This window comes from Nilaparvata lugens, chromosome 11 (assembly GCF_014356525.2).
Source record: "Nilaparvata lugens isolate BPH chromosome 11, ASM1435652v1, whole genome shotgun sequence".
In the NCBI taxonomy this organism is placed as follows: domain Eukaryota; kingdom Metazoa; phylum Arthropoda; class Insecta; order Hemiptera; family Delphacidae; genus Nilaparvata; species Nilaparvata lugens.
In genome coordinates, this window is record NC_052514.1 from 16743297 (window position 1) to 16766402 (window position 23106).

Here is a 23106-nt window from a genome sequence, read left to right on the forward strand (position 1 = left end):
GAAATAAAACTTAAGGCGGGATGCACACCGGAGAAACGCATTTCGTGAAAAAAGTTTCAGGAAACGTGAAACGAAAGTTGCTCGCAATCGACTGATAAGATTAAGCAGGAAACGTTTCTTTTGTCTGCATGCGCGAGTGAAACGGATTGCATGAAACAAGTTTCATGAAAGAGGGCTTCACGAAATGCGTTTCTCCGGTGTGCATCCCGCCTTAAGTTTTATTTCACACTGTTGTTATTTACAGCTTGTTATGTTTGTACGGCAAGCATAATATTGTGCCCTGTTTAAAATGTTACAATCATGTATAATTTTGACGAAATAAACTCAATTCAATTCTATATGATATAACTAGCAAGTATTTGTTAACTACATAATTTCAATAACAATGACTAATAGAGGAATCTGCTTTGCTTCCACTTTTAAACGAAAAGAATCCACCACCGTACATTATCATTATTTTATATTCAAATATTCTAAACATGAAAATTTCACATTTTTCACGGCTTATAAAATAGGAGTATGCAGATTATCTCTCAAATAGCTAAATAGCTAGAGAGGTGATTATATATGTATACTTGATGAAATGTAATGTTGTGAAAATTGAAATAAATTATCCTATTATTACTACAGGCTCTTTAGGGTCTAGGCAATAAAAAGGAGTGGTTGCGGGTTGAAATTTTTCAAATGAAGAATTTGTTCTTTTGAAATTTTATGTGAAAATTCCACAAAAACATAGGAAGGAAATCCCAAATGTTGTTAAATAATCGAATAAGCCTGAACCCTGAGAGCATCTGCATTCTAAAACGACTATTATGAAAAGTACGGTATTCCATATCATTGTGATAATCTTCATATTGCTCATGATACAATGTAAATATTATTGACAAAATATTATAAGTTAACTCTGATGGTATTAATTGATCTGGATGGAATATAAAAAAATATTTTCGTCCAAATTAAGTAAAGTTTTAAATTTGGTGAACCAAATTATTCAACAATGGAAAGAATAGAGTTCCTGTAAAGAATGCCAAATCAAGGTCTATAAATACCTATTTATAGACCTTGTGTCAAATAGCTACCGTAATCTATTACCATGCTTTTTACAAGTTTTTCGAGAACAGATTGGCAAAATATGGTTACAAGTTTTGTGTGATTCATGACAAAAAAATAAAGTTTCTCCACTAGCACGTCCTATACTCATCCAAATAATTATGAGGAAAAAACTTTTCTATGAGCCGAAACTATTTGTCGTATTTCATAAGGCCTAAGTTGTTTATATAGAAAAGTTTTGAAAAAAGGTACTATAAATTATAAAATTTAAAATCTAAAGGATTGACAATGCTGCAAACTGTAGACATCGAAATATTTAACCGTGAGATTTTAGACCTTTTATGAACCGGTTCAATGCATCAGCAAGTCTCCAGCAGGATAGAAAAAAGCTCGAGTAAGGTTGGATTGGAACAAGGACTAGTTCTTCTAGTTGTAGAAAAGCACAACCATGAACTTGAATTAAATCATGTGACTTACTGGAACCTGATTCCAATTATCACTATTGCTGTAAATTTCTGTATGTAGACCTATAGTGCGGTCTACGTTATAATGTCAGTATTTGATTAACATTCATCTTTCTATCCTTGTCTATCATTCGATAAAGCTGATAGCGCTATCCTTTTCTAGTTCCACAACGCTACCAGATCGTTATTGAACAATGTAGAAATATAATCTGGCAAGGCAGAGAACCAGCAACGCCGTTCTCGCATCCTTTTTCACTGCCATTATAACGTGGACCTCACTATAGAAAAAAATTCATCTTTCAGAATCATGTTTGAATTTAATCGGTGATACATGCACAATGAAGTTTTATCATAGTATCATCATATCTGATAGACAACAATCCTGTATTATTACAAATTTCTTCCAAAGTTTTCATCCTAACTCTAAAATTATTGGTATTTGTTGAAATAACTGTTGTATAATAAAAAGAATTCTTCATAAGTTTAGTGATAAAAATTAAAAGATTTTGAAAAATTATATTCATTTGGAATATGTTAGGCTATGTGGTGATAGAAAAACTCAACGCATGCCACACTCAATTGCAGTAGCATATAGTGGCAATAATGATATTGAATTTATAATTTATTTGTTGATTGTGGATATTCAGAAATATGTGTAGGAAACTTCAATTTTAAATAATTCATTCGACGCCAATGATACAATAATAGCCTAGTTCTACTATCAGCTCAATGTATTGCATTTTGCATTCATCATTTAATAGGCCGATTTTGAGAATTGGGTGTCTCTCGCAACAAACTCAACAAGAATTTTGTTATTAAACAAATCTTATTATTAAACTTTATTGTTGATAATAATATGTAATGTAAATTATGTATCTATTTTGAAGAGACAATAAAGCAAAATTTTCAGTTCAAAAATGTCAAATCCAGATTCCTTTTTTATATTGTTGGAAATATTGAATTTTCAGTATTCAATAAAATATTCACCTTTGAGGCCTATTATATATCCTATACATTCCATGATTAGAGCCGAGACTGACTGGAAAATATATAAGCGTAGTTTTATATTTCTAGTTTAGAGTTTCTAGTTCTAGAAAATCAAAATCATAGTTTACTCTGGATTCAAATAATTTCGATATATTTCTAGTTTTTTGACTTGAAATTGTCAAAACCACTATTTTATATATATCCACTATGAACATATTGAGCTGTGTTAGATTATGCTTGCCAGTCACTCAGTTGCCCTCATATTAAAAAGTTTGGGTGTAGGGTATGATTATATGAATTGAAAAGTTTCAGGGGTGTCTAGTTTTTGTTAAAAATTAAAAACGATTTAGATTGTTTATTTTGACTCAATCTTTATTGTTTAATAATGGCATAATTTTTAATAGCAACAAAACATGTTTTTATACCAGAGAATATTAACATAAACATAAACAAAATTAGAGTTAATATCTGTTGCTAGACGTATTCAATTCCAACTAACGTCTGAGTGATCTTTTAAACAGTAGGCGGTTTTCCACTGCACTATCATCTTTTTTCTGATCCTCAGATTCTGCCGAGGCAACCGAAGCTTTGGTTTCTACTTGAGGGTTCTCTGCTGGAGCAGGAGCTGGAGCAATGAAAGTCATAATAATGAAGGGCATACTGTCGTCAAAATGAGGATCTGGACGCCAAGATTGAGGCACTGAATGATCTTCGTCATAAGGATGCTGATGATCTAGGGACCCTTTCGATTGGTCTTCAAAGGAATGGAAATCTGAAATTCATTTGAAAAAAAAATTAAAAGTTATGTACGGTAATGGATATTCAAAAATAAGTTCTGTACCGTAATTATAAAGGGTTTAAACTTTGAAACTGAAGAATAATAGTATTTTATTTACTTATTTAATTAGATGACAATAGTTTCTAGGCTTAAGTCTACTGAAACAAAACATTGTTTAACAATAAATGAAAAAAAGAGTAGCCAGAGAATCAAGAGTACATAGTCAATATTAGTCTATTGAAAAGTTTACAGCCTATTTTCCACTCAAATACAAGTAGAATAAAAACGTCAATTAATTTGTAAATAAGTAGTAGTCACTACCCAACATGATATTACTGCATCATTAGGATATTACCTACATACTTTACCTACCGTATATAATTATTTATAGCCTACATATTATTGATATCATTCAAAACTTCATTTTTTGACTTGACAACATACAAGAGTAGGCCTAATACTTTATGCAGTAATATTATTGACAAAAAATCCATTTTCCTTACACTTTATGAATTTTACGTATGTTTAGAACATTATTTTATTTCAATTTTTTTTTAATTCATGGCTTTGATGAACCATTCAGTTCAAAGAACTGATTTTGATAAGGGAGTGGGGAATAGAAACATATTGAAAATATTGTCTCTTTTCTGTTTAGGGCTACTTGTAATATAAATAGAAATACAAATCTCAGTACCCTTTTTTGAATTATATTATCGCAACATGTTTCAACATTGATGCCATTTTCAAGTGGATTTTGAAACATGTTGTGATAAAATAGTTCAAAAAAGGGTACCTACTTAGATATTTGTATTTCTATTTATATATTGAAAATATTATTTAATTGCTCTTTCCAAAGATAGCATAAATCAGATTATGTGCGTCAAAAATGCTTAAATTCTTTAGAATAAATTCCTTTCCTTACTTATAAATAAAAAATACAATAAATTATAAAACGTTTAGTGATGTGAAGTATATGAGCTAATTAATTGATGAAGATTGCTTGCAAGTCATAGACAATATGGATATAGAGGAAATAAAGATAGGTAATCCATTTCCTACAAAAAATTGATTGGGATATTGATCTATTCAAGGAAAGGTTTCTCATCATTAACACTTATGAGTTCAGATATTATGTTATATCCCAGTGACACATTATAGAGTAAAATTTTATACAGTATTGCATAAATAATGAATAAATGCAATCCCCACAAAAAAGGCTTGTGTGTGTGGGAATTTTTTATCATAAAATTGATCATTAGTTCTACCAATTTGAAAATGTTGTTTACTTACGAACTATACCACATACAATATGATAGCCAACTATCTTTTTTGCAATTATACTCACGATGAGGACGAGGAAATGCTGGATGAAAATGTGGATGATGGTTACCGCAATCACATGAGGGAGCAGGTGCTGGTTGTTCCTCCTTGGCAGATTCCTCCTTATCAGCTGCTGGAGTTGGCACTGATTCTGGTTTGAAAGGCTCGTATTTGGGTCCAATCAGCTTCGAAGCCACTATGCTGCTCGTCGCTGTTGGTAGGGCAATAGCCAGGGTAAGCAGAGTGACTGCACCCATCTTAAACAAGAGATGATTGTTTAATAGTTGTCGTTTGTTCCCAAGAATAAGTCAATCAATGCTATAATCACACATGATGAAAGGATTCAGGATTGTATTGATAGTTGTAATTGATTCTTGAAATTAATCAAAAAATAATATAGCAATTGATTATCAAAAAATTGTATTGATAACTATTGAAGTTTTTTCTTAAAATGAATTCATTGAATATTACATGAATAAACGTTAATACTGTGTTTCATAAAAATTTGACTAGGCTATAATATATTATAACTTATTTAACTATACAGAGAGTTCTGAAAAAAGGTGCCCATAAGTCAGGGGTCAGGGCGTGATTCCTCACATCATAAGAAGAAAAAAGGTTCTAATTACCATAGATCCGAAAATGCTTGGTTACCAAGTTATATAAAGTGAAAGATTTCGTCTGAATTTCAGTTCCCCTGCCCTACGGGTATTTGTTGGCTGTTAATTGAGTTAAGATGTAAAATTTGGCGTACTTTATGTAAAATGGACTGAAAAATTGAATAAAACCGTCTCCAGACCTGTATCTACAGTAATTTTTAAGAAATATGACGAAATACGCGAAACTTGGTCCCGAAAAACAAGCTCCTTTAAGGTTTGAAGCAGCTTTACTATGTTAAATATACAATAAACACAAAATATTTTATCACACAACTTGTAGAAAATTTAATTTTGAAGAGAAAGATGTAAAATAAGTATATTATAGACAAACGCAAACTTAAAAAAAAATAATTAATTACTTACAAAACGCTTGAAAAATAGACAAAATCTGTTAAGCTCTCTACAAATGTAATTAAGTATGTAATTAGGGATTATTTTTTTAGAGGTTGCGTTTGTCTATTATAGACTCATAACTTGGTAACCAAGCATTTTTGGACCTATGTTAATTAGAATTTTTTTCTTCTTTTGATGTGAGGAATCACGCCCTGACTTATGGGCACCTTTTTTTCAGAACACTCTGTATAGAGTGATCCACGGAATTTTTAACAGCCAAAGATCATACATGGAACTTGCAACAAATGTCCAGTAAAATTTTCTTCTATCGACCATATTTTTTGAGATATATTGAATTTTTTGAAATTTCTGATAAACGTCAATAACTAGAAAACTATAGGCCTAAGTCGAAATCTAATTCTAAGGATATGGTTGGAAAGAGGAAGAAATTTCCAATGAGATTTGTATAATTTGGTGCTCTGTTTGACGTTTTTGAACTTTTTATGAACGCTCGAAAAGGCAAATACGTCGAGCTCAAAGCAAAATTTCAAACAGTTTGAACGCTCATAAAAAGTTCAGAAACGTCGAACAAAGGAACACATTATATCTCATTGTAAATCTCTTCCTGTTCCCAACCTTATCCTCAGAATTTAGATTTTGACTGATTTTATAGCTATTGACTTTTTCAAAAACATCGAAAAATCTTTATTTCTCGAAAACTAAGATCGATATAAGAAAATTTTATTGGACATTTTTTGTTGCAAATTTCGTGTAGAATCTATGGTTTTCGGCTGTTAGGCTATACCAGAGAAAACTTCTATAATTGTATTTGTATTGCTGTATATGCTGTTTTTGTATATGCTGTATTTGTATTCTGTGGCTATACCTTCAGTGGATAGTACCATCACTCTGTTAGGTATGGAAAATTGTAGGTAGCCTATGTACTTGATGAAAATATGTTCCCCAAGTCTATAATCAAGACGGAGACCAAGAAAACCAAAAACAGTATAGTATTTTTAAATCGGTGAGTTCGATTCTCGTAAAAGTCACATTGAATGTTTGGGTTGCACTTTTGATCTTGAATTACTGTAACTCAACATCATATTTTTTTGTTTACAATGAACTATGATTCCATATAGGCCTACTATTACCATTCCTAAAATAATATTATTGAGAATCCCTAAAATTAACAAGTTTCCTCGTCCTCTCAACTTATAAATCATGTTTTTAAAAGTCTTCTATTTGGTGAAGCATGATCTTATAACTACCGTACCAATGTTTCCACTTCATTATCAGTAGTTGGTTCTAAATCGAAAAAAGTAATGTGGGGGGAATCCATCAGAATCTATTTTTATTCAGCCTACTGGAAAAAAATAAATTCCCAATTCAAATACGTAGGCAGGAATTTTATCACAGAGATAGTTGCGGATCATCAATTACAACACTACTTAGTAACACTTATATTCAAAAAATTGAATCTATTTTTTATTCAAATACCGGTAGATGAGTAGCCTCATTAATTAATGAAGTGATAGCGAGTGGAGAAAAATTATGAATGAACAATGAAGTTTGCAGGCCAGAAAGGATTGCAGTAGAATTTTCTCTGGATCTATTCAAATAGGTAGGTGATTCATAAAATCATCATTTGCTGTAGATCAAAGGGGATGCAACAAAGGAATCATTATTGCTCAATCAATATGAATTGGGAAATCATAAATATTTTCATAAATTATTCCCATATTCTTATTGTTTGGAGAATAATTTCTATAAAATGAAAGTAGAAAACTATAAAAAAACAATTCATGATATCTTAATTAGAGTTGAAAGGAAGTGATCATTCTTATGAATAATAATTATCGATGTTGCCCACTTAAATCTCAAGATCAGAAATATTTGTAATACAAAATTGATAAACGTGAAATTTAATGGTATCCAAACCAAATAAACATTTTAAAGTGTATGAATTCAGGGCTACTTTTTTGTGTTTATAAAATAGAATAATAGTACCCTTTAAAATTAATAAAATATTGATTAAATATTAGTAAACAAATTGTTACGGTACGTTACAATTTGTATTCTTGTTTTTTAATATTTTATTAATTTCAAAGGGTACTATAATTCTATTCTATAAACATTTTAAAGATTACCAACAATATGATAACACACTAATCTATACACAGCGCCTCTATTAATTCGAATAAATATGACCAATGAATACTTACAAAAATAACTTGTGAAGTCATAGAATGTCCTTTACTGATGATACCCGTCTTTGATGAAAACTCTTATAGGCTAAATAAGATTAACACTTAGAATCGCATCATTCTTTTATACTTACTTTCATGATCATGCATGACTAGCTAGAACATTTTAAATTAAAAGAATGTGTAACTAATATAATTATTCATTTGAAATATGGTTTCATCATCTTTTCACATTTTCAATATTACAATATTTGCAATTATTATTTTGGGGACACGTCAGTCAAATGAAATAATAATTTGAGAAAACGTGCTTAACGTTCATCAAAAAAGATCAAGGTGATGAAAAACCGGAAATTATTCTGAATAAATTATTGTTATTATTTGTAGTATCAGTGCCAAGCTCAGCAAAATGTTGCGCTTTAATTTGTATATTCTTCATAACAACACATACTCTTACTCATCAGTGATATAATTGCACTCAACAATATTTTATTGGACAGCAGGCTACTTGTTATTTGTTTAGAATTTTTCGGTGAATTTAAAAAGAGTAGGAAAGATACAGAACTGTGTGTTGCCTCTTTTCCAAAATTTTAATTTTTGAATGATCTTTAATACGGTACTATATAAATAAATAAAGTTTTGGATTGAATCCAATCAAATCAAATTTTATTTCCATTAAAAATAAATGTATACATGCATATATAATTTTGAATGATATTAATGATACACGATTGACGTATTATCACCATGACTGAAAACTACCAAAACGAATTTCTTGAAATTTTGCACAAAGATCCTGAATTTACTGAGGATTGTTACAGGCCTATATTTTCTTAGAAGTTTTTCATTTCAATAAACATTGGAACTATGTTAATTTGTGATAACATAGTAGGCCTAGATAGTGTACGTGTCTGAAACTAGAAGTTGCTGGTTTGATCCCAGTAGTCAATTATTTCTTAGTAGGTAGGTACTACAAATTTTAAACTTAATTCAAGACTGTCCTTGTATGTTTGAAACAATTTACACATTTTTTCAAGTTTTTCAATTAGTTTTTCCAGTGACAATTTTGTATAACTTAAGTCAAGGAAAGTTGATAGAATAATATTTTCATTTTTCAGCATGGAACAGACCCTTGCAGAAAACGACCGTTCACATGATCGTATTTTAATAGCTAGTAGCATTTTTTTCTAATAGGAATAGGCCTATCCAAATTAATTGACTGAAAATGTTCAAACTTGGTATACAGGCTCAGATTAGGTATGAAAATGTTGTATTGGAAGCTAAGTTCTTCCTAAAGTTGAGAGACGCCTAAGTTCCGCCCAAGATCAGAGATTTATTGAGCTTTTTTGCGTTTTCTAGGTCTTCTCAAGAACCAAATTGACAGATCATGTTCAAATCTCGTACAGAAGTTCAGCAAGGGTGTAAAAATTTAAGAGGACTTAAGATTCTTAAGAGGACTCAGAACTACGCCAATAGGGATGTCAATCCCGGAACTGATTTCCAATCCCGGTATTTCGGGATTATCCAATATCAATCCCGGGATCCCGGGACTGATCCAGGGATTGGCAAAATCTGTTTCATGCATTTTTAACTAATTGTTCCTCCTCAATCACATGTTCAGTAACAGTGTGTGGTGATGAAAAAAGGCTCATTATAGAGGGAGAGTATATTATTGAGATATACTACGGTATTGGAGAAATATAAAAATTGAACATTCTATTTCATAATAGTTTTCAAGATTAGGAGTAACTTTTTTTAAAAGCTTAACCACTACTAAATGAAGTTTCTTAGAGCCAACTAGATATTCTACTTATGATAGAGAAAGAGAAGAGAACAGGAATAATTAGACAGAGAGTGAAAAGATGGTGCTTGATTATTCATGATTTCTGAAGTATTTTTCAAGTTCTGAGTGCATTTCAGGGAAATTACATCAGCACTATTGCAAATAGACTGCACATCAGCGCCGTCTAGACTTGTAATTGTGGTGCTGTGTAAATAGAAACAAACGTAGATACATAACAACCATTCTGCGAACCGATAATGCGAATTCTATTAAGCCAGTACAGAATACAGCACATTATGTATAATATGCAACTGCAGGTTGTGCCTGTAGAATAAATTAGCCAAACACTTAGAACAATGGATTCGTTATGCAAAACTCATATTCATCACCATAAATGAATTCTATATTGATTTTTTTATAAAAATAAGATTCACAATTTCAGGTTTTTTAATCCCAAAAGTCCTGGGATTGAAGCTGAAAAATCCCGGGAGTGTTAGGTATCAAAATTGGACCGGGATCCCGTGATTGACATCCCTATACGCCAAAGATATGCCCAAGATAGGCGGTTTAACTGTGTTATCCCAGCGTTCCCAGCGTTTTTACTTTCCTTGCCCTATTACCATAGGTAAGGAAAGTATTGCTTTCCAAAAAAAAATTAAGGTACCCTGATTTCAAGTTTTCTATAAGTTTCAAGTCCCCCTGAGTCCAAAAACATGATTTTTGGGTGTTAGTCTGTGTGTGTGTATGTGTGTGTGTTTGTGTGTGTGTGTGTATGTGTGTATGTCTGTGAACACGATAACTCCATTCCTAATCAACCGATTGACTTGAAATTTTAAACTTAAGGTCCTTATACCATGAGGATCCGACATTAAGAAATTCAATAAAATTCAATTCAAGATGGCGGAAAAAATGGCGGATAATTACTAAAAAACCATGTTTTTCACGGTTTTCTCGAAAACGGCTCTAACGATTTTCTTCAAATTTATACCATGGATAGCTATTTATAAGCCCTATCAACTGACATGAGTCTAATTTCTGGGGAAATTTCAGGAGCTCCGTAATATTATTGAGAAAAATGGCGGATAATGACTAAAAACCATGTTTTTCACGATTTTCTCAAAAACGGCTCTAACGATTTTTTTCAAATTCATACCCTGTATAGTTATTTATCAGATCTATGAACTGGCATGAGTCTTTTTCCTGGAGAACTAATGGGGGGTCCACCCTATCCTTGAGAAATGGACTTTGTAACCTCCATCTCGTGCATGAGGTAGGTAGAGCAGTTTATAAAAAGTACACAGTCATAGTCAAGATATTTCATCTGTAGAACAGCTGTTTTGACGACTTTTAAAAAAATCATCTAATTTCACAATTTACACGAAGGAAAAAGTACTCTGAAAACAATAATTATTTATACACATATACAGTAGTCTGATCGTAGTTGCAAATAATATGTTGCCGCCAATAATTGTCATGATGTTATTCCCCTAAATTATTCTCATTTGAGAATGAGGCTTACAGTTCAATGAGCAAGGAAAGTTGTGTGAGAGTACCACACCAGATTTTTTTGCATTTTTCTCACATTTTGCAAAAACTAATTAAGAGAAGATGTTCAAATTTGGTACACCGGCTCAGCTGAGGTATAAAAATGTTGAATTGGGAGGGTCTTCGAATAACATCCAAGTTCCGCGGTTTTTGAGCGTGTACTGCGTTTTCTACGCCTTCACAAGAACTACTAATTCCTAATTGACAGATCATGCTCAGATGGTACAGAAGTACAGCAAGGGTCTAGAAATTTTGTCTTGAGAGGACTTCAGAAGTACGTACTGTAGAAGATACGCCCAAGATGGGTGGTTTTACTGCGTTTTATTTCCTTGCAGTCCCTAGCGTTTTTCTGCGTTTTCTCACATTTTTCAAGATTCAATTGAGAGAGAATGTTCAAAATTGGTACAGAAGTTTAGCTAAAGGGTCTAGAAATTTTGTCTTGAGAGGAATGCGAAATTATTTGTTGCCCACATTTCTGCCAGCAACTCCCTTTATCAGTAGTAAAATAGTTTTTCTCTGCTGGATTCCATTGGTGACTTGCATATGCCACTGGTCTCTCTCCCTCATCTGTTTGCTAAAAAAGCACAGCTCCTATTATCAGTGGCCAGGATAATTTTTTTCAAAGTCAGGGAAGATTGACACACAATCTGAACAAAGAATTCTCTTGTTTTGGACCCCACTCAAAGGGAACCTCCCTCACTTAGTCAACTCAGTTAATGCCATAGAGGCATGGCTGAACTTGAATTATTTCCAATCGTTGACTTTTATACAATAATCAACTTCATATTATAAATTATTTTTTCGAACACCTCATACGCTAAATTCAAGTTTATATATTACATCCCTGATTAAGCTGATTGACGACTCACACTGGCGCACAAGGAATCTTCCTTTTGCCGGTGTTTTTGCCTCACCTACTGTACTTATGCATGTGAACATAAATTGAATCTTCATTTTATAACTATTATTTATAATATAAAGGATATCATTTCGTTATTATATCTAATTAAATAAATGTATGTATCTTGGTTTAAGTGCAGTAGCATATACTTTGTAATATTACATTTTTTCTCGATTAAAATCGAATCTTCAATTCGAGATCTATAAAACTTGATAGTAAATATCAGAGTAATCGATATGCGGACAACTTTTTAACTGAGAATTTATCGTAAATAATTGTGTTGCACATTCCATGGTATCACCGAAACTGAGTAACAGAATTAACAGATAAATAGATCATTATAAATATAGAGGATATATATATAAATTTAAAATAACAGTTTCGAAATAAAGTTTTATTGAGAACAAATGTAAAATGTAAATTCTAAACTTGTAATTTATAATTTTTTTTGGAATTTAATATCGGTGACGTGTTCATGACGTCGACAGTGATTTTGACGTGGGGCTTTGCTTTGTACTTGTTAGGCTCTCTCTAAAAAATGGTGGCTGGCTATGTGTTCTGGTTTTGTGTTCTCTGAATATTTTTCTGTTTAAGTGAATTTTTAATGTTTTAAATTGAGTTTTCAACACTTTTATGGTGTTCTAATTTTGTCTAAAATTGTTTTGTGTGTTTACAAGCCTATAGCCATTGTTTTTCAACTATATAAATGGATAAGTATTTAGCCTGTAATGATGTTAGATGCTTAAGTGTGTAAGGTATTATTTTTGTGGATTTGTGTTGTATATTGCCAAAATTCTTTTGAAGATTATAAGTTGGTTTGCTCTGAAAACTGGATTTCTCATTCATAGGCAATAGATCCATTCATAGTTTATCAAGAATCTACCATTTTGGAGCCGATAACTTCCTGTAGGTTAATAGGTGTGAAATGCTATCCAACCTATTTAGGAGAAATTGGTAGCACGGCAAATGGTACGCCCTGGTGTGAGACTCAAACTACAAAATATATCCCTGGTTATGAAAAATTATTAGTAGGCTGCTGATGTCTTGATAGGTTATGAATGGTATGCTGCTGAATGGGAGGTCAGTTCTGGAGTGGTGAAGTTTTAATGAATAGATATCAGTGCATATTACAAAATGGCAAACATTAAAAATGATCTAAATCTTATAGCATTCCTAACACAAAAGTTTGATAAGCTAAATGCTAGATTTGATGAGCAAAATGCTAAGTTTGATAAGCGAAATGCTAAGATTGATAATTTGAAACAAGATCAAAGTGCTAGGTTTGATGATATGAAGCAAGAATCTGCTAGCATAAGACTAGAGCAGGTTAGTATAAACCTTCTATTAAAAGATACACATGAAACATTGATTGATAATCATGAAGGTGAAAGCAAATTGAAGCAGGATGATAGTAGTGTTGAGAAACAAGATCAATTATTTCAAGTTTCAGATAATGTAGGCCTAGTTACTGTTATTGAAAAAGTAAATCCTAGTGAGATAGTAGAATTAAGTAATGTAGTAGGTAGGGAGTTGTCTTTATTGAAAGTCAACAGTAAAGAAAGTAGTATTGCCAAATTGAAAGTTAGGAAAACAGTAAATCAAGTGAATGTTTACATGAGACAGGTTTCTGTAGAGGTTAGGAACAATGTAAACAAAATGAATCTTGCTTTTTATCAAGTTGATGAATTCAACTTTCAACTAAAAATTGAAAAAGTGTATGCAAAGCATTATCTAGTGAACATGACTGACCTTTGTAAGCAAAATGGCTTTGTTGAAACAAATGAACCCATGAATAAAATTATGTTCTTGAAGAAAACAAAGCACAAAGTCACCATTGATGTGTTAGTATTCAAAGGTTGTTTCAAGTTGCTTACTTACAAGATGATGACAGTGAATCACATGATGAAAGAGTATTCCCCGGCACTATGTTATGATTAGGAATCCTGTGTTATGCCGGGATTCAGAATAGCATAATCGCTACACAGTGTATGGTAAGAGTCCATAATTGTGTCTTTTTTCTTTCCTGTAGCCTATTTTTCTTGGCCCTTAATCGTTTCAAATTTCAATTCTTTCCTGTCTTTGTGTAATGTTCAGTAAATTTCTTCTATGATGCATATCTCAACCAATCTTGTCCATAGTCATTTAAATTTGTATTTTTTTCTGAAATAATTTTGGAAGTTAAAATAGTACCTTATTTTCCTAATCTCTAAATTGTTGATAAACTTAACTTTTCTAAAATCTATCTATTGTAGTGTAAATAATTGTTTGCTTGTGGTATATTTTTTCATCATATATTACATATTTTAATTATGTCTATTTTTTGTCAGGTATCATATTAGGTAACTAGGTTTTTCAGAGCAAATTATGTCCCATTTTCTCATTGTAGTATATTTTTATTAAATATACTTCCTTATGAAAGTTTAGAACTGACATGTAGGATAGGCTCTAATTAATCTTTCTCTTCCTTGTATTATTTAGGAAATTTATTTACTCAATTTTTCTTTTTCTCTTATTTGTATTTTTTAGGGAACTTATTCACCCATTATCCATCTTGATCGTCTTTGTATTGTAATATTGAAATGTTTGTACTTATTATACAGTCTTCAAATTCTGAAATTATTTAAAAAATAAATGGTTCAATTTAGAACATGCTGAAATTTAATCTTATGTATAAATTCTTTTGTTATAATAATAAAACTTCAAAATTTGAAAGTATTAATGAATTGTGTTGCCATATATATGAGATGTTCAATATAAATGAAAGTTAACTTGAATAATAATGTTTTCATTAAATAAAAACGTCTTGTCATATTATTAATTGAAATGAGTTAAAGATTAAAATTTCTCTAAAGTTTTTGTAATTAATGTCTTTTTCTAAATTTTAAAAACTGTTTATTCTATAAATTTTGATATGATTGATTATCGTTTGAAATGGATGCTGGAGTGTATGTAGAATTTTTAGTGGGGTTTGTTGATTAGAATTTTGCTGGTATGTGATTGTTTTTTGAAATGGAAACCCATTATTGCCTAAAGAAGGAATAACAGAGGTTATGACTTAGAGAGGCAGTAATGAGATAATATTTTTTGTGTTAATTACTTATGTTGATTGCCAAAGATGCAGATGATTACTTATGAATATTGATTGCCTTTGAAGCAAAATATTATTGATGTTTTGAATGATTTCTTGTTTAATGATTGATAGTAAAGTTTTGTCATGAAATGTAGTTTGTGTTTAGAACATTGAAAAGTCGAAATAAACTATAGTATCCAACAAACGATGATTAATAATATTGAATAATTTGCTTTTCATAAAATATTTGAACAGTGAATAAATGGAAATGAAATTATTTTTTTTATTAAAATTTTGTAATTGATGTCTCCAAATTTCACAATTTATGTATTGCTGACTGTATAATAAGATGTTAACAAATTTCATTTTTATATTGATTATATACTTATAAATAATTTTCATGTGTATTAGATTGTATTGGTAGCCTAATCAAAATTTTCTTTTTAGTTTATAAGCATTTTAAGATAACAGGTACAGCGTGGACATTAAAATTGAAATAATTATTACGTGAATCTCGAAATCAGCATCAAGTGAACGCCATGAAGAGTGTTAAGAACATTTGGGTGATTTTCGAACTAGTGTGACTCATTAATTGACTATCTACACCAATGTCAACGCCAATAACTACACCCGATGTCTACGCCAATGTCAACGCCAATTTTGATGCCAATGCCAATATCTATGCCAATATTTACACCAATAACTACGCCAATATCTACACCAATAACTACGCCAATATCTACACCAATATCTACACCAATATCTACACCAATAACTACGCCAATATCTACACTGATGCCTATGCCAATATCAACGCCAATATCTGCTCTGATGTCTACACCAATGCCAACGCCAATATCTACGTTGATGTCTACGCTGATGCCTGTGCCGATGCCAATGCCAATATCTATGTTGATGTCTACGCCGATGCCTGCGCTGATGCCAATGCCTGCGCCAATGTTGATGCCAATGCCTACGACAATGCCAATGCCTATTGCTGACCATGTGTAACTCAAACTTCAACATTACCACATTACCTGGAGGTAATTGCCATCCATGTTCACATTCACAACTTTGAATTCAGAATAACAGTCACAGTATCATGAAAGAATTGATTCAAAAAAATCCTCTCCTAAATTATTCCTGTATGCAGAACTCTAAACCTTGAAAGCTGAAAATATCAAAAAACCAAACCTTACCTAAATTAATCCTCACCTAAGTTAATCCTGTATGCAGTGTCTATCTCTTTTCCAAAAAAACAAATTACATTGTCATTTCAAGCCTGAAATGTACATTGTATAATTATATGATACAAAATTTACGTGACTCTGTATCGAGTTTGGTATGCAGCCGTCTACTACAAACATGAGGCAATGCTAACTGAGATGTCACCTGTATTTGAGTTTGGTATGCAGCCGTCTACTACAAGCATGAGGCAATGCTAAATGAGATGTCACCTGTATCGAGTTTGGTATGCATCAGTCGACTACAAGTATCAGCCCAACACTACGTGCATCCAGATCAGCCCAACACTATGAGTATTCGGAACAGCCCAACACTGATGTCATCACACTGGAGTCACACTAAACTGAAATTCATACTGAGTGCCTTAACAGACTGTTTTCCAAAATTTGCATCGATAAAATCAACCACGTCAATAGTGAAAGAAATGAACATTTTTTGATTTATTGAAATTTTATGTGAAAATTAAATGTAACAATTCATCAATTCATTAAAAAAATTTTTTTTTCTGTTCAACATACTAAATTTTTATGCAATAAAAAATTGAATTTTTCTATCTATTAAATTTATGTGCAATTTCAAAAAAACTATTCTTTTATTTATATTAAACTTTCTGTTGAGATATTTTCCTTAAATTATAAAGCTGAATCAAAAGTAATTTTGATATTCTATACTTTGAAATATTTGGTAGACTGCGATGGGCTGGCCACCTTATTCAGGCAGATGAGACATACCCACCAAGGAGACTCATGCTGTACAGGATGGAAGGGAGGCGAAGACCAGGAAGGCCGAGACTGTGCTGGATGGACGGTGTTGACAAGGACGCACAAGTGATTGGAGCCAGAGGTTGGAAAGCGAGGGCGGAAGACAGAGACAAATGGAGGCGAATACTGGAGGAGGCCAAGACCTGTAGCGGGTTGTAGCGCCACTGATGATGATGATGATACTTTGAAATATTGTTTGGAAACATATAACAAATGCTATTGATGAATTTTTATGATAATTTTCAATATTATAGGATGACATGTAATGTTTTTATAGAAAAATTGTTACTGTTCTCGAATTTAATTTCAACAATTTCCATTTGTTTCAATGTAATTTTTTCTTTAAATTTTCAAACAGTAAAATTTTTTATGTCAAGAGGGGGTTATTTGTAATATTACATTTTTTCTCGATTAAAATCGAATCTTCAATTCGAGATCTATAAAACTTGATAGTAAATATCAGAGTAATCAATATGCGGACAACTTTTTAACTGAGAATTTATCGTAAATAATTGTGTTGCACATTCCATGGTATCACCGAAACTGAGTAACAGAATTAACAGATAAATAGATCATTATAAATATAGAGGATATATATATATAAATTTAAAATAACAGTTTCGAAATAAAGTTTTATTGAGAACAAATGTAAAATGTAAATTCTAAACTTGTAATTTATAATTTTTTTTGGAATTTAATATTGGTGACGTGTTCATGACGTCGACAGTGATTTGAGGTGGGGCTTTGCTTTGTACTTGTTAGGCTCTCTCTAAAAAATGGTGGCTGGCTATGTGTTCTGGTTTTGTGTTCTCTGAATATTTTCTGTTTAAGTGAATTCAATGACTATGCAATTCTTACAAAATCTGGAACAAAATGTCGATAATAACCAAAGAGTCCCAGTGCTCTTCTTGCTTCTTGCTTGAAGCTAAGCTTCTTGAATTTTTGTTGGTCGTGGATAATTCTTCACAGCTTCAACTTTTTCAAGGTCTGGTTTCACTCCATCTGAAGTTACTAGGTGCCCCAAATTATTTACAGTTTGCTTAGCAAAGTCGCAAAATGTCCTTCATCCAATGTTGCAATGCTCTGAATGGAAAACAAGAAGGATGTTTGCCACTGGATGGTCAGGTCTGCCTGTGTGAAGGAAGGAATGAAAACGTTCTGTGAAGTGGAAATCTTATCCAGAAAAAATGACAACTTCTACCTCTGCTCAGCGTCTTCACTATGAATCAACAGGTCTATGACACTTTTAACAAAATGATTGGATCTCCTCGAACTACAGCTCATTCTTCTCGGCTCATCAAGGCGGTTCAACATCATGCATCATAATAATTCATAAGTAAAACTCGTTAGAAATGGAAAATTTATTGCTGATTGTACTTTACCTAAAAGGATAGCTTTTTGAATGCTGAGGCATGTGTTAAACGGAAACTGACAGACTTGCCGAGCCGGGGTCGCAGAAAACCATCAACCCTTAAAACCACCACAACAAAAAAATCTGATGTGGCGCACTCAGACAACTTTCCTTGCCGTTATGAAAATTAATCACCTGACGCTAGTGTTCACGCGCATCTCAAGTCTACTATTCCAAGATCTGAGCCAGCTGGTGACAGGACAATAACGCTGGAGACACACGAGGTCTGCTATCTCCTCATAGTGAATGATTTAATAGAATGAACAGTTGCCAACAGTTTGCAATTGAATAATCACATTTTCTCGAATTCCGAGCTTATTTTCAATTTTAGGTGAAAATGTTACTGAAGATTAAATGTAAAGATTTTCATGCTCAATCTTTTCCACTTGAATTTTTTTGTTTAAATTGTATCTGAAGCCTGATAATTGGGAATCTAAAATCGAACTTTGCATAGATGGGGCGGAGCTCCTGAAATTTTTACAGATATGGGACTTGTGGCAGTTGATAGAGCTTATCAATGACTATACTAGTAGTTCTGTGAACAGTAGACCTCACGCAGTATTCTCATCCACAAGTACCTGATGTCACTTGTTTTAAATGTTAACAAACTCAGTTCACGTTTGAATTTTTACTCCATATGATATAATTCATCCAGTTCCGTGATAATCTTTCTATCTGATGAAAATTAATTTTCTACAATAAAAAATGTTATAATTTCTCCAGCATTATTTAGTTCATTTGTTTATTTTTAATCACCTATTAAATTAGGTTTTTGGAAGGTGAGAATATAATTGATACTAATGGGCACGCATAATAATACCATGACTGCAAAACAAAATATTGAAACCAAAGACCTTAAAGCTGCTATTAGACCTAAGTTATTAACAAAATGTTAATAACTCAATCCTTATAGATTATATTAGATCGAACATAACTTATCATACACATGAGGAAGATGTGTGTTTGTCAACTTCTGTTCAATCTAATAGAATCTATAAGGATTAAGTTATTAACATTATTAATAGCTTTGGTGTAAACCCAGCTTAAAGATGCTGTAATATTACATTTTTTCTCAATTAAAATCGAATATTCAATTCAATATCAATAAAACTTGATAGCAAATATCGGTGAAATCGATATGCAGACTTAACATTTCACCAGGAATTTATCAGATACACTTGTGTTGAACATCCTACTATAACAAAGTTCTATTTCTGAATAAACAGATAATTCTAAACAACATAAAGGGTAAATAAATTTAGAATAACTTTAAAAAATAAAGTTTTATTGAGTATAATAAATGAAATTTGTAAACTTGTATTCTTTATTAGTTGGCAATGGATGACGTGTCTAGGCTTCACCAGAAAGGCTTCATTTCTCTCTCAAGAAAAGATGGCTGCTGGCTACAGTTGAATCATTTTAGTCCTGTTGAAAATTTTCTGTTTAATTGAAATTTGAAATGTTTTAATTGAGATCTGAATAATTTTATTGTTTTCTAAATTTGTGTTGAATGTTTTGTGTAATTTTGAAAGCCTGTAGCCAATAAATGAGCTAAATATGAATAGATAAGTATTTTAGCTTGTAAGATTCTCTGTTTAAGTATCAAATGGTTTTGTTCAGTAAATTTTCCTTGTAAATTGCACAAAGTTTTATGAAAATTATAATTTGATTTGCTCTGAACTGGACTTATTATTCAAGGGAATTAAATCCATTCATGATTTATCAAGAGTTTAGTATATATTGGAACAGATGACTTTCCTTAGATAACAGGTGAAAGCTATCAAACCTATTTGGATAAATTTGTTAGGATGGCAAATGGATACCTCTTCAAGGTCTTTGATTGAAACTATAGACCTTATACAAATACAGTAATAGACTGGCTTCTCCACACATCTGTGTAATCACTTGTCAGCTGATTTATGATGAATAATGATATAGTCTGATTTTTACTCTAATATTGGCATATGCATACCTCTTCAAGGTCTTTGATTGAGACTATATACCTTATACAATTACAGCAATAGACTGGCTTCTCCACACATCTGTGTAATCACTTGTCAGCTGATTTATGATGAATAATAATATAGTCTGATTTTTACTCTAATATTGGTGGATGAAGGAGGCTCCTTTTTTCTTTTATATTATATTATCCTTGAAATGAAAAATTTCCAAAAACCTTGTATATACGTCGACACACAATTAAAAAGGAACATACCTGTCAAATTTCATGAAAATCTATTACCGCATTTTGCCATAAATGTGCAACATATAAACATTTAAACATGAATAGAAATGCCAAACTGTCGTCTTGAATCTTAGACCTCACTTTGCTCGGTCAACTATAAAGTGGTACCATTAGCGGAAACTGATTTAAAATTTGCTGGTATATGAATGCTAAATTTATGAAAGTATCCATACTCTTTCAAAATATGAATAAGAATTTTATTTCAATATAATATTGATATTTGTATAAGTAATAAATAGTATTCCATTTTATTCATCATATCAACTATCAATTTGGTGTAACTGGTCAAGCAGTCAACAGTTCGGTCAATAGAATTTTTCAGGAAAAAATTATATTAACATTTTGTTCTCATAAATTTGATTTCCTGAATATGAAGGAATTCCCCAATATAAGAATATTACTAAAACTAATAATAACTACTATAGTGAGGTCCACGTTATAATGGCAGTGTACGATTGACAATACTGATGCTGTCCTTTTCTATCATACAACAAAACAGATAGCACTACCTCTCTCTAGTTTCGCAATGTTGTCAGTTTGCCAGAATATTTTATTTTTACTTTTGACAGTGACTGTACAAAAGTAACTCAGCCGCCATTTTTTTTCTTCATTCTATCAAAATACTTTGGTACACAAGTCGTATAATTGATTTAAAATGTATTTTTGAAACAATGAAATAATTTTTAGACATCACCGTATGAGAAACACAAATTTAAATACCTGAAATTAAATTTTAAAAGTTGATAACTAACCATCCTAGACTTCATCCATGCTTCAGCTAGCCTACACGTTTAGGTTAGACCTACTCTTACTGGTATAAATAATATTGAAAGGTTATTTCAGAATTATTTTCATTGTAATTACTTATTATTTCAAAAAGAATTTCTATTTATGTCATTTTTAAAAGAAATTGGAATAGAATACCTACCAAATAACTTAATTTCTGTTGTTTTGAAATTCAGATTGGTGTATCACAGCTTTTTAAATTAGCAGCCATTTCAGGTTTGTATAAAAATAAAAATCTAATCTTAGTTATGAAAGCAAATTTTTGAATCAAATTATGAAAAATATATTTTCTTGATTAATTTGACATCAAATTCATTATTTCATTAAGGGAATGATAACTATTATTAGATCAAATTTAATGGGATGAATTGAGTAACAGCTGTGTACACTCAGTGGAAAAATGGAGAGACTTGGCAACGTTTTTCTCCTATCTTTCTTCACTGCCATTATAGCGTGGACCTCACTATTGGCGAGAGGTGAGAGCACAGGCCTAGCCCAAAACTGCTCTACTCTCAAATTATATAAATAGTAGCATTTTCGAAAAATAGGTTACCATATAATTTCACTTCCAATATTTTGCTTATCATTATTGTTAATATTGTTCTTTTGATAATATAATCATAGAGAAGCAATAGCGTGAGTAGATATCCCATGGTATAGGGAGTTTATGTCGTAACTTTTACTGTTATCTCAAGCCGATAGTCCACGTAGCTCTCTCCCTTGAAGCTGTGTGACACTGGTAGTCTCTCATATTGTGCCGTTCATACACTCTCACCCCAAAAAAACAGTAAAAATCGACAATAATCAACAGTAATCGGCTTGAGATAACAGTAAAAGTTACGACATAAATTCCCTATACCATGGGATTCCTACTTACACTATCGTTTCTCTATGATATAATTCTATTGTTGGTTTCTTCTTCAATATTCATCGGCAGATAAACATTAAATCTATTTTACTCATTCATTGGACTTGAACGTGACACGTAAAGCATAACCTTATTCTTTTTTGAAACTTCTATTTATTCAAATTTGAGAGAAGGACAGTTTAGGACTGTACATGTTGTCTTTTCCTAATCATATTATTGTATGATACATGATCATTTGTGATTGTCAATAAATGAAATACATAAGACTGTCTTATTCGTTCTTAAGTACTGGATATTTGATTGATTTGACTATGGCTAAATTGGGCATACATTTTTTTTGCATTTCGATTAAAAATTGGCTGGGTGCAACCAAGATTAACCAAGACATATTTCTTACAAGAAAACACAAATAATAGAAAGAATGGAAAGTAGAATTTTATATAGCTCATACCGGTAATCTCTGGCTGACGTATCCACTGCATGTTTGTATTAAAATGTTTTCCGGTTTGTATAAAAATAAACATTTGATCTTAGTTATGGACTTATGGAAGCAAATTTTCAAATCGAATTATGAAAATATATATTCTCTTGATTAATTTGTCATTAAATTGATTATTTCATCAAGGAAATGATAATTATTATTAGATAAAATTTAATGGGATGAATTGAGTAACAGCTGTACAATCAGTGGCAAAA

At 31.6% G+C, this 23106-nt stretch overlaps 2 protein-coding genes across 2 annotated transcripts in view; both read right to left on the reverse strand.

Moving 5' to 3' along the window:
• The window catches only part of LOC120353648, a 516732-nt gene extending 493707 nt beyond the window's left edge, over positions 1–23025 (reverse strand). Inside the window, exon 1 of the mRNA XM_039438208.1 lies at positions 22862–23025. The gene's annotated coding sequence lies outside the window, so the exon portion shown is untranslated. The remainder of the gene's footprint in view (positions 1–22861) is intronic.
• Positions 2847–8128, reverse strand: LOC111052923. Its single transcript, XM_022339735.2, has 3 exons — positions 7814–8128; positions 4625–4856; positions 2847–3273 (listed from the first exon to the last, which is right to left on the reverse strand). Exons 1-3 carry the CDS (start codon positions 7832–7834, stop codon positions 2996–2998), a joined length of 531 nt encoding a protein of 176 aa, XP_022195427.2. The 5' UTR covers positions 7835–8128; the 3' UTR covers positions 2847–2995.
• Positions 23026–23106: the final 81 nt, after the last annotated feature.

Excerpts from the sequence above, each read along its gene's own strand:
- LOC111052923 (XM_022339735.2), bottom strand. The coding sequence starts at position 7,834 with ATGACTTCACAAGTTATTTTT. Across the intron at positions 4,857-7,813 it reads TGACTTCACAAGTTATTTTT|ATGGGTGCAGTCACTCTGCT; the intron begins GTAAGTATTCAT and ends CTCTTGTTTAAG. Across the intron at positions 3,274-4,624 it reads AGCATTTCCTCGTCCTCATC|ATTTCCATTCCTTTGAAGAC; the intron begins GTGAGTATAATT and ends AATGAATTTCAG.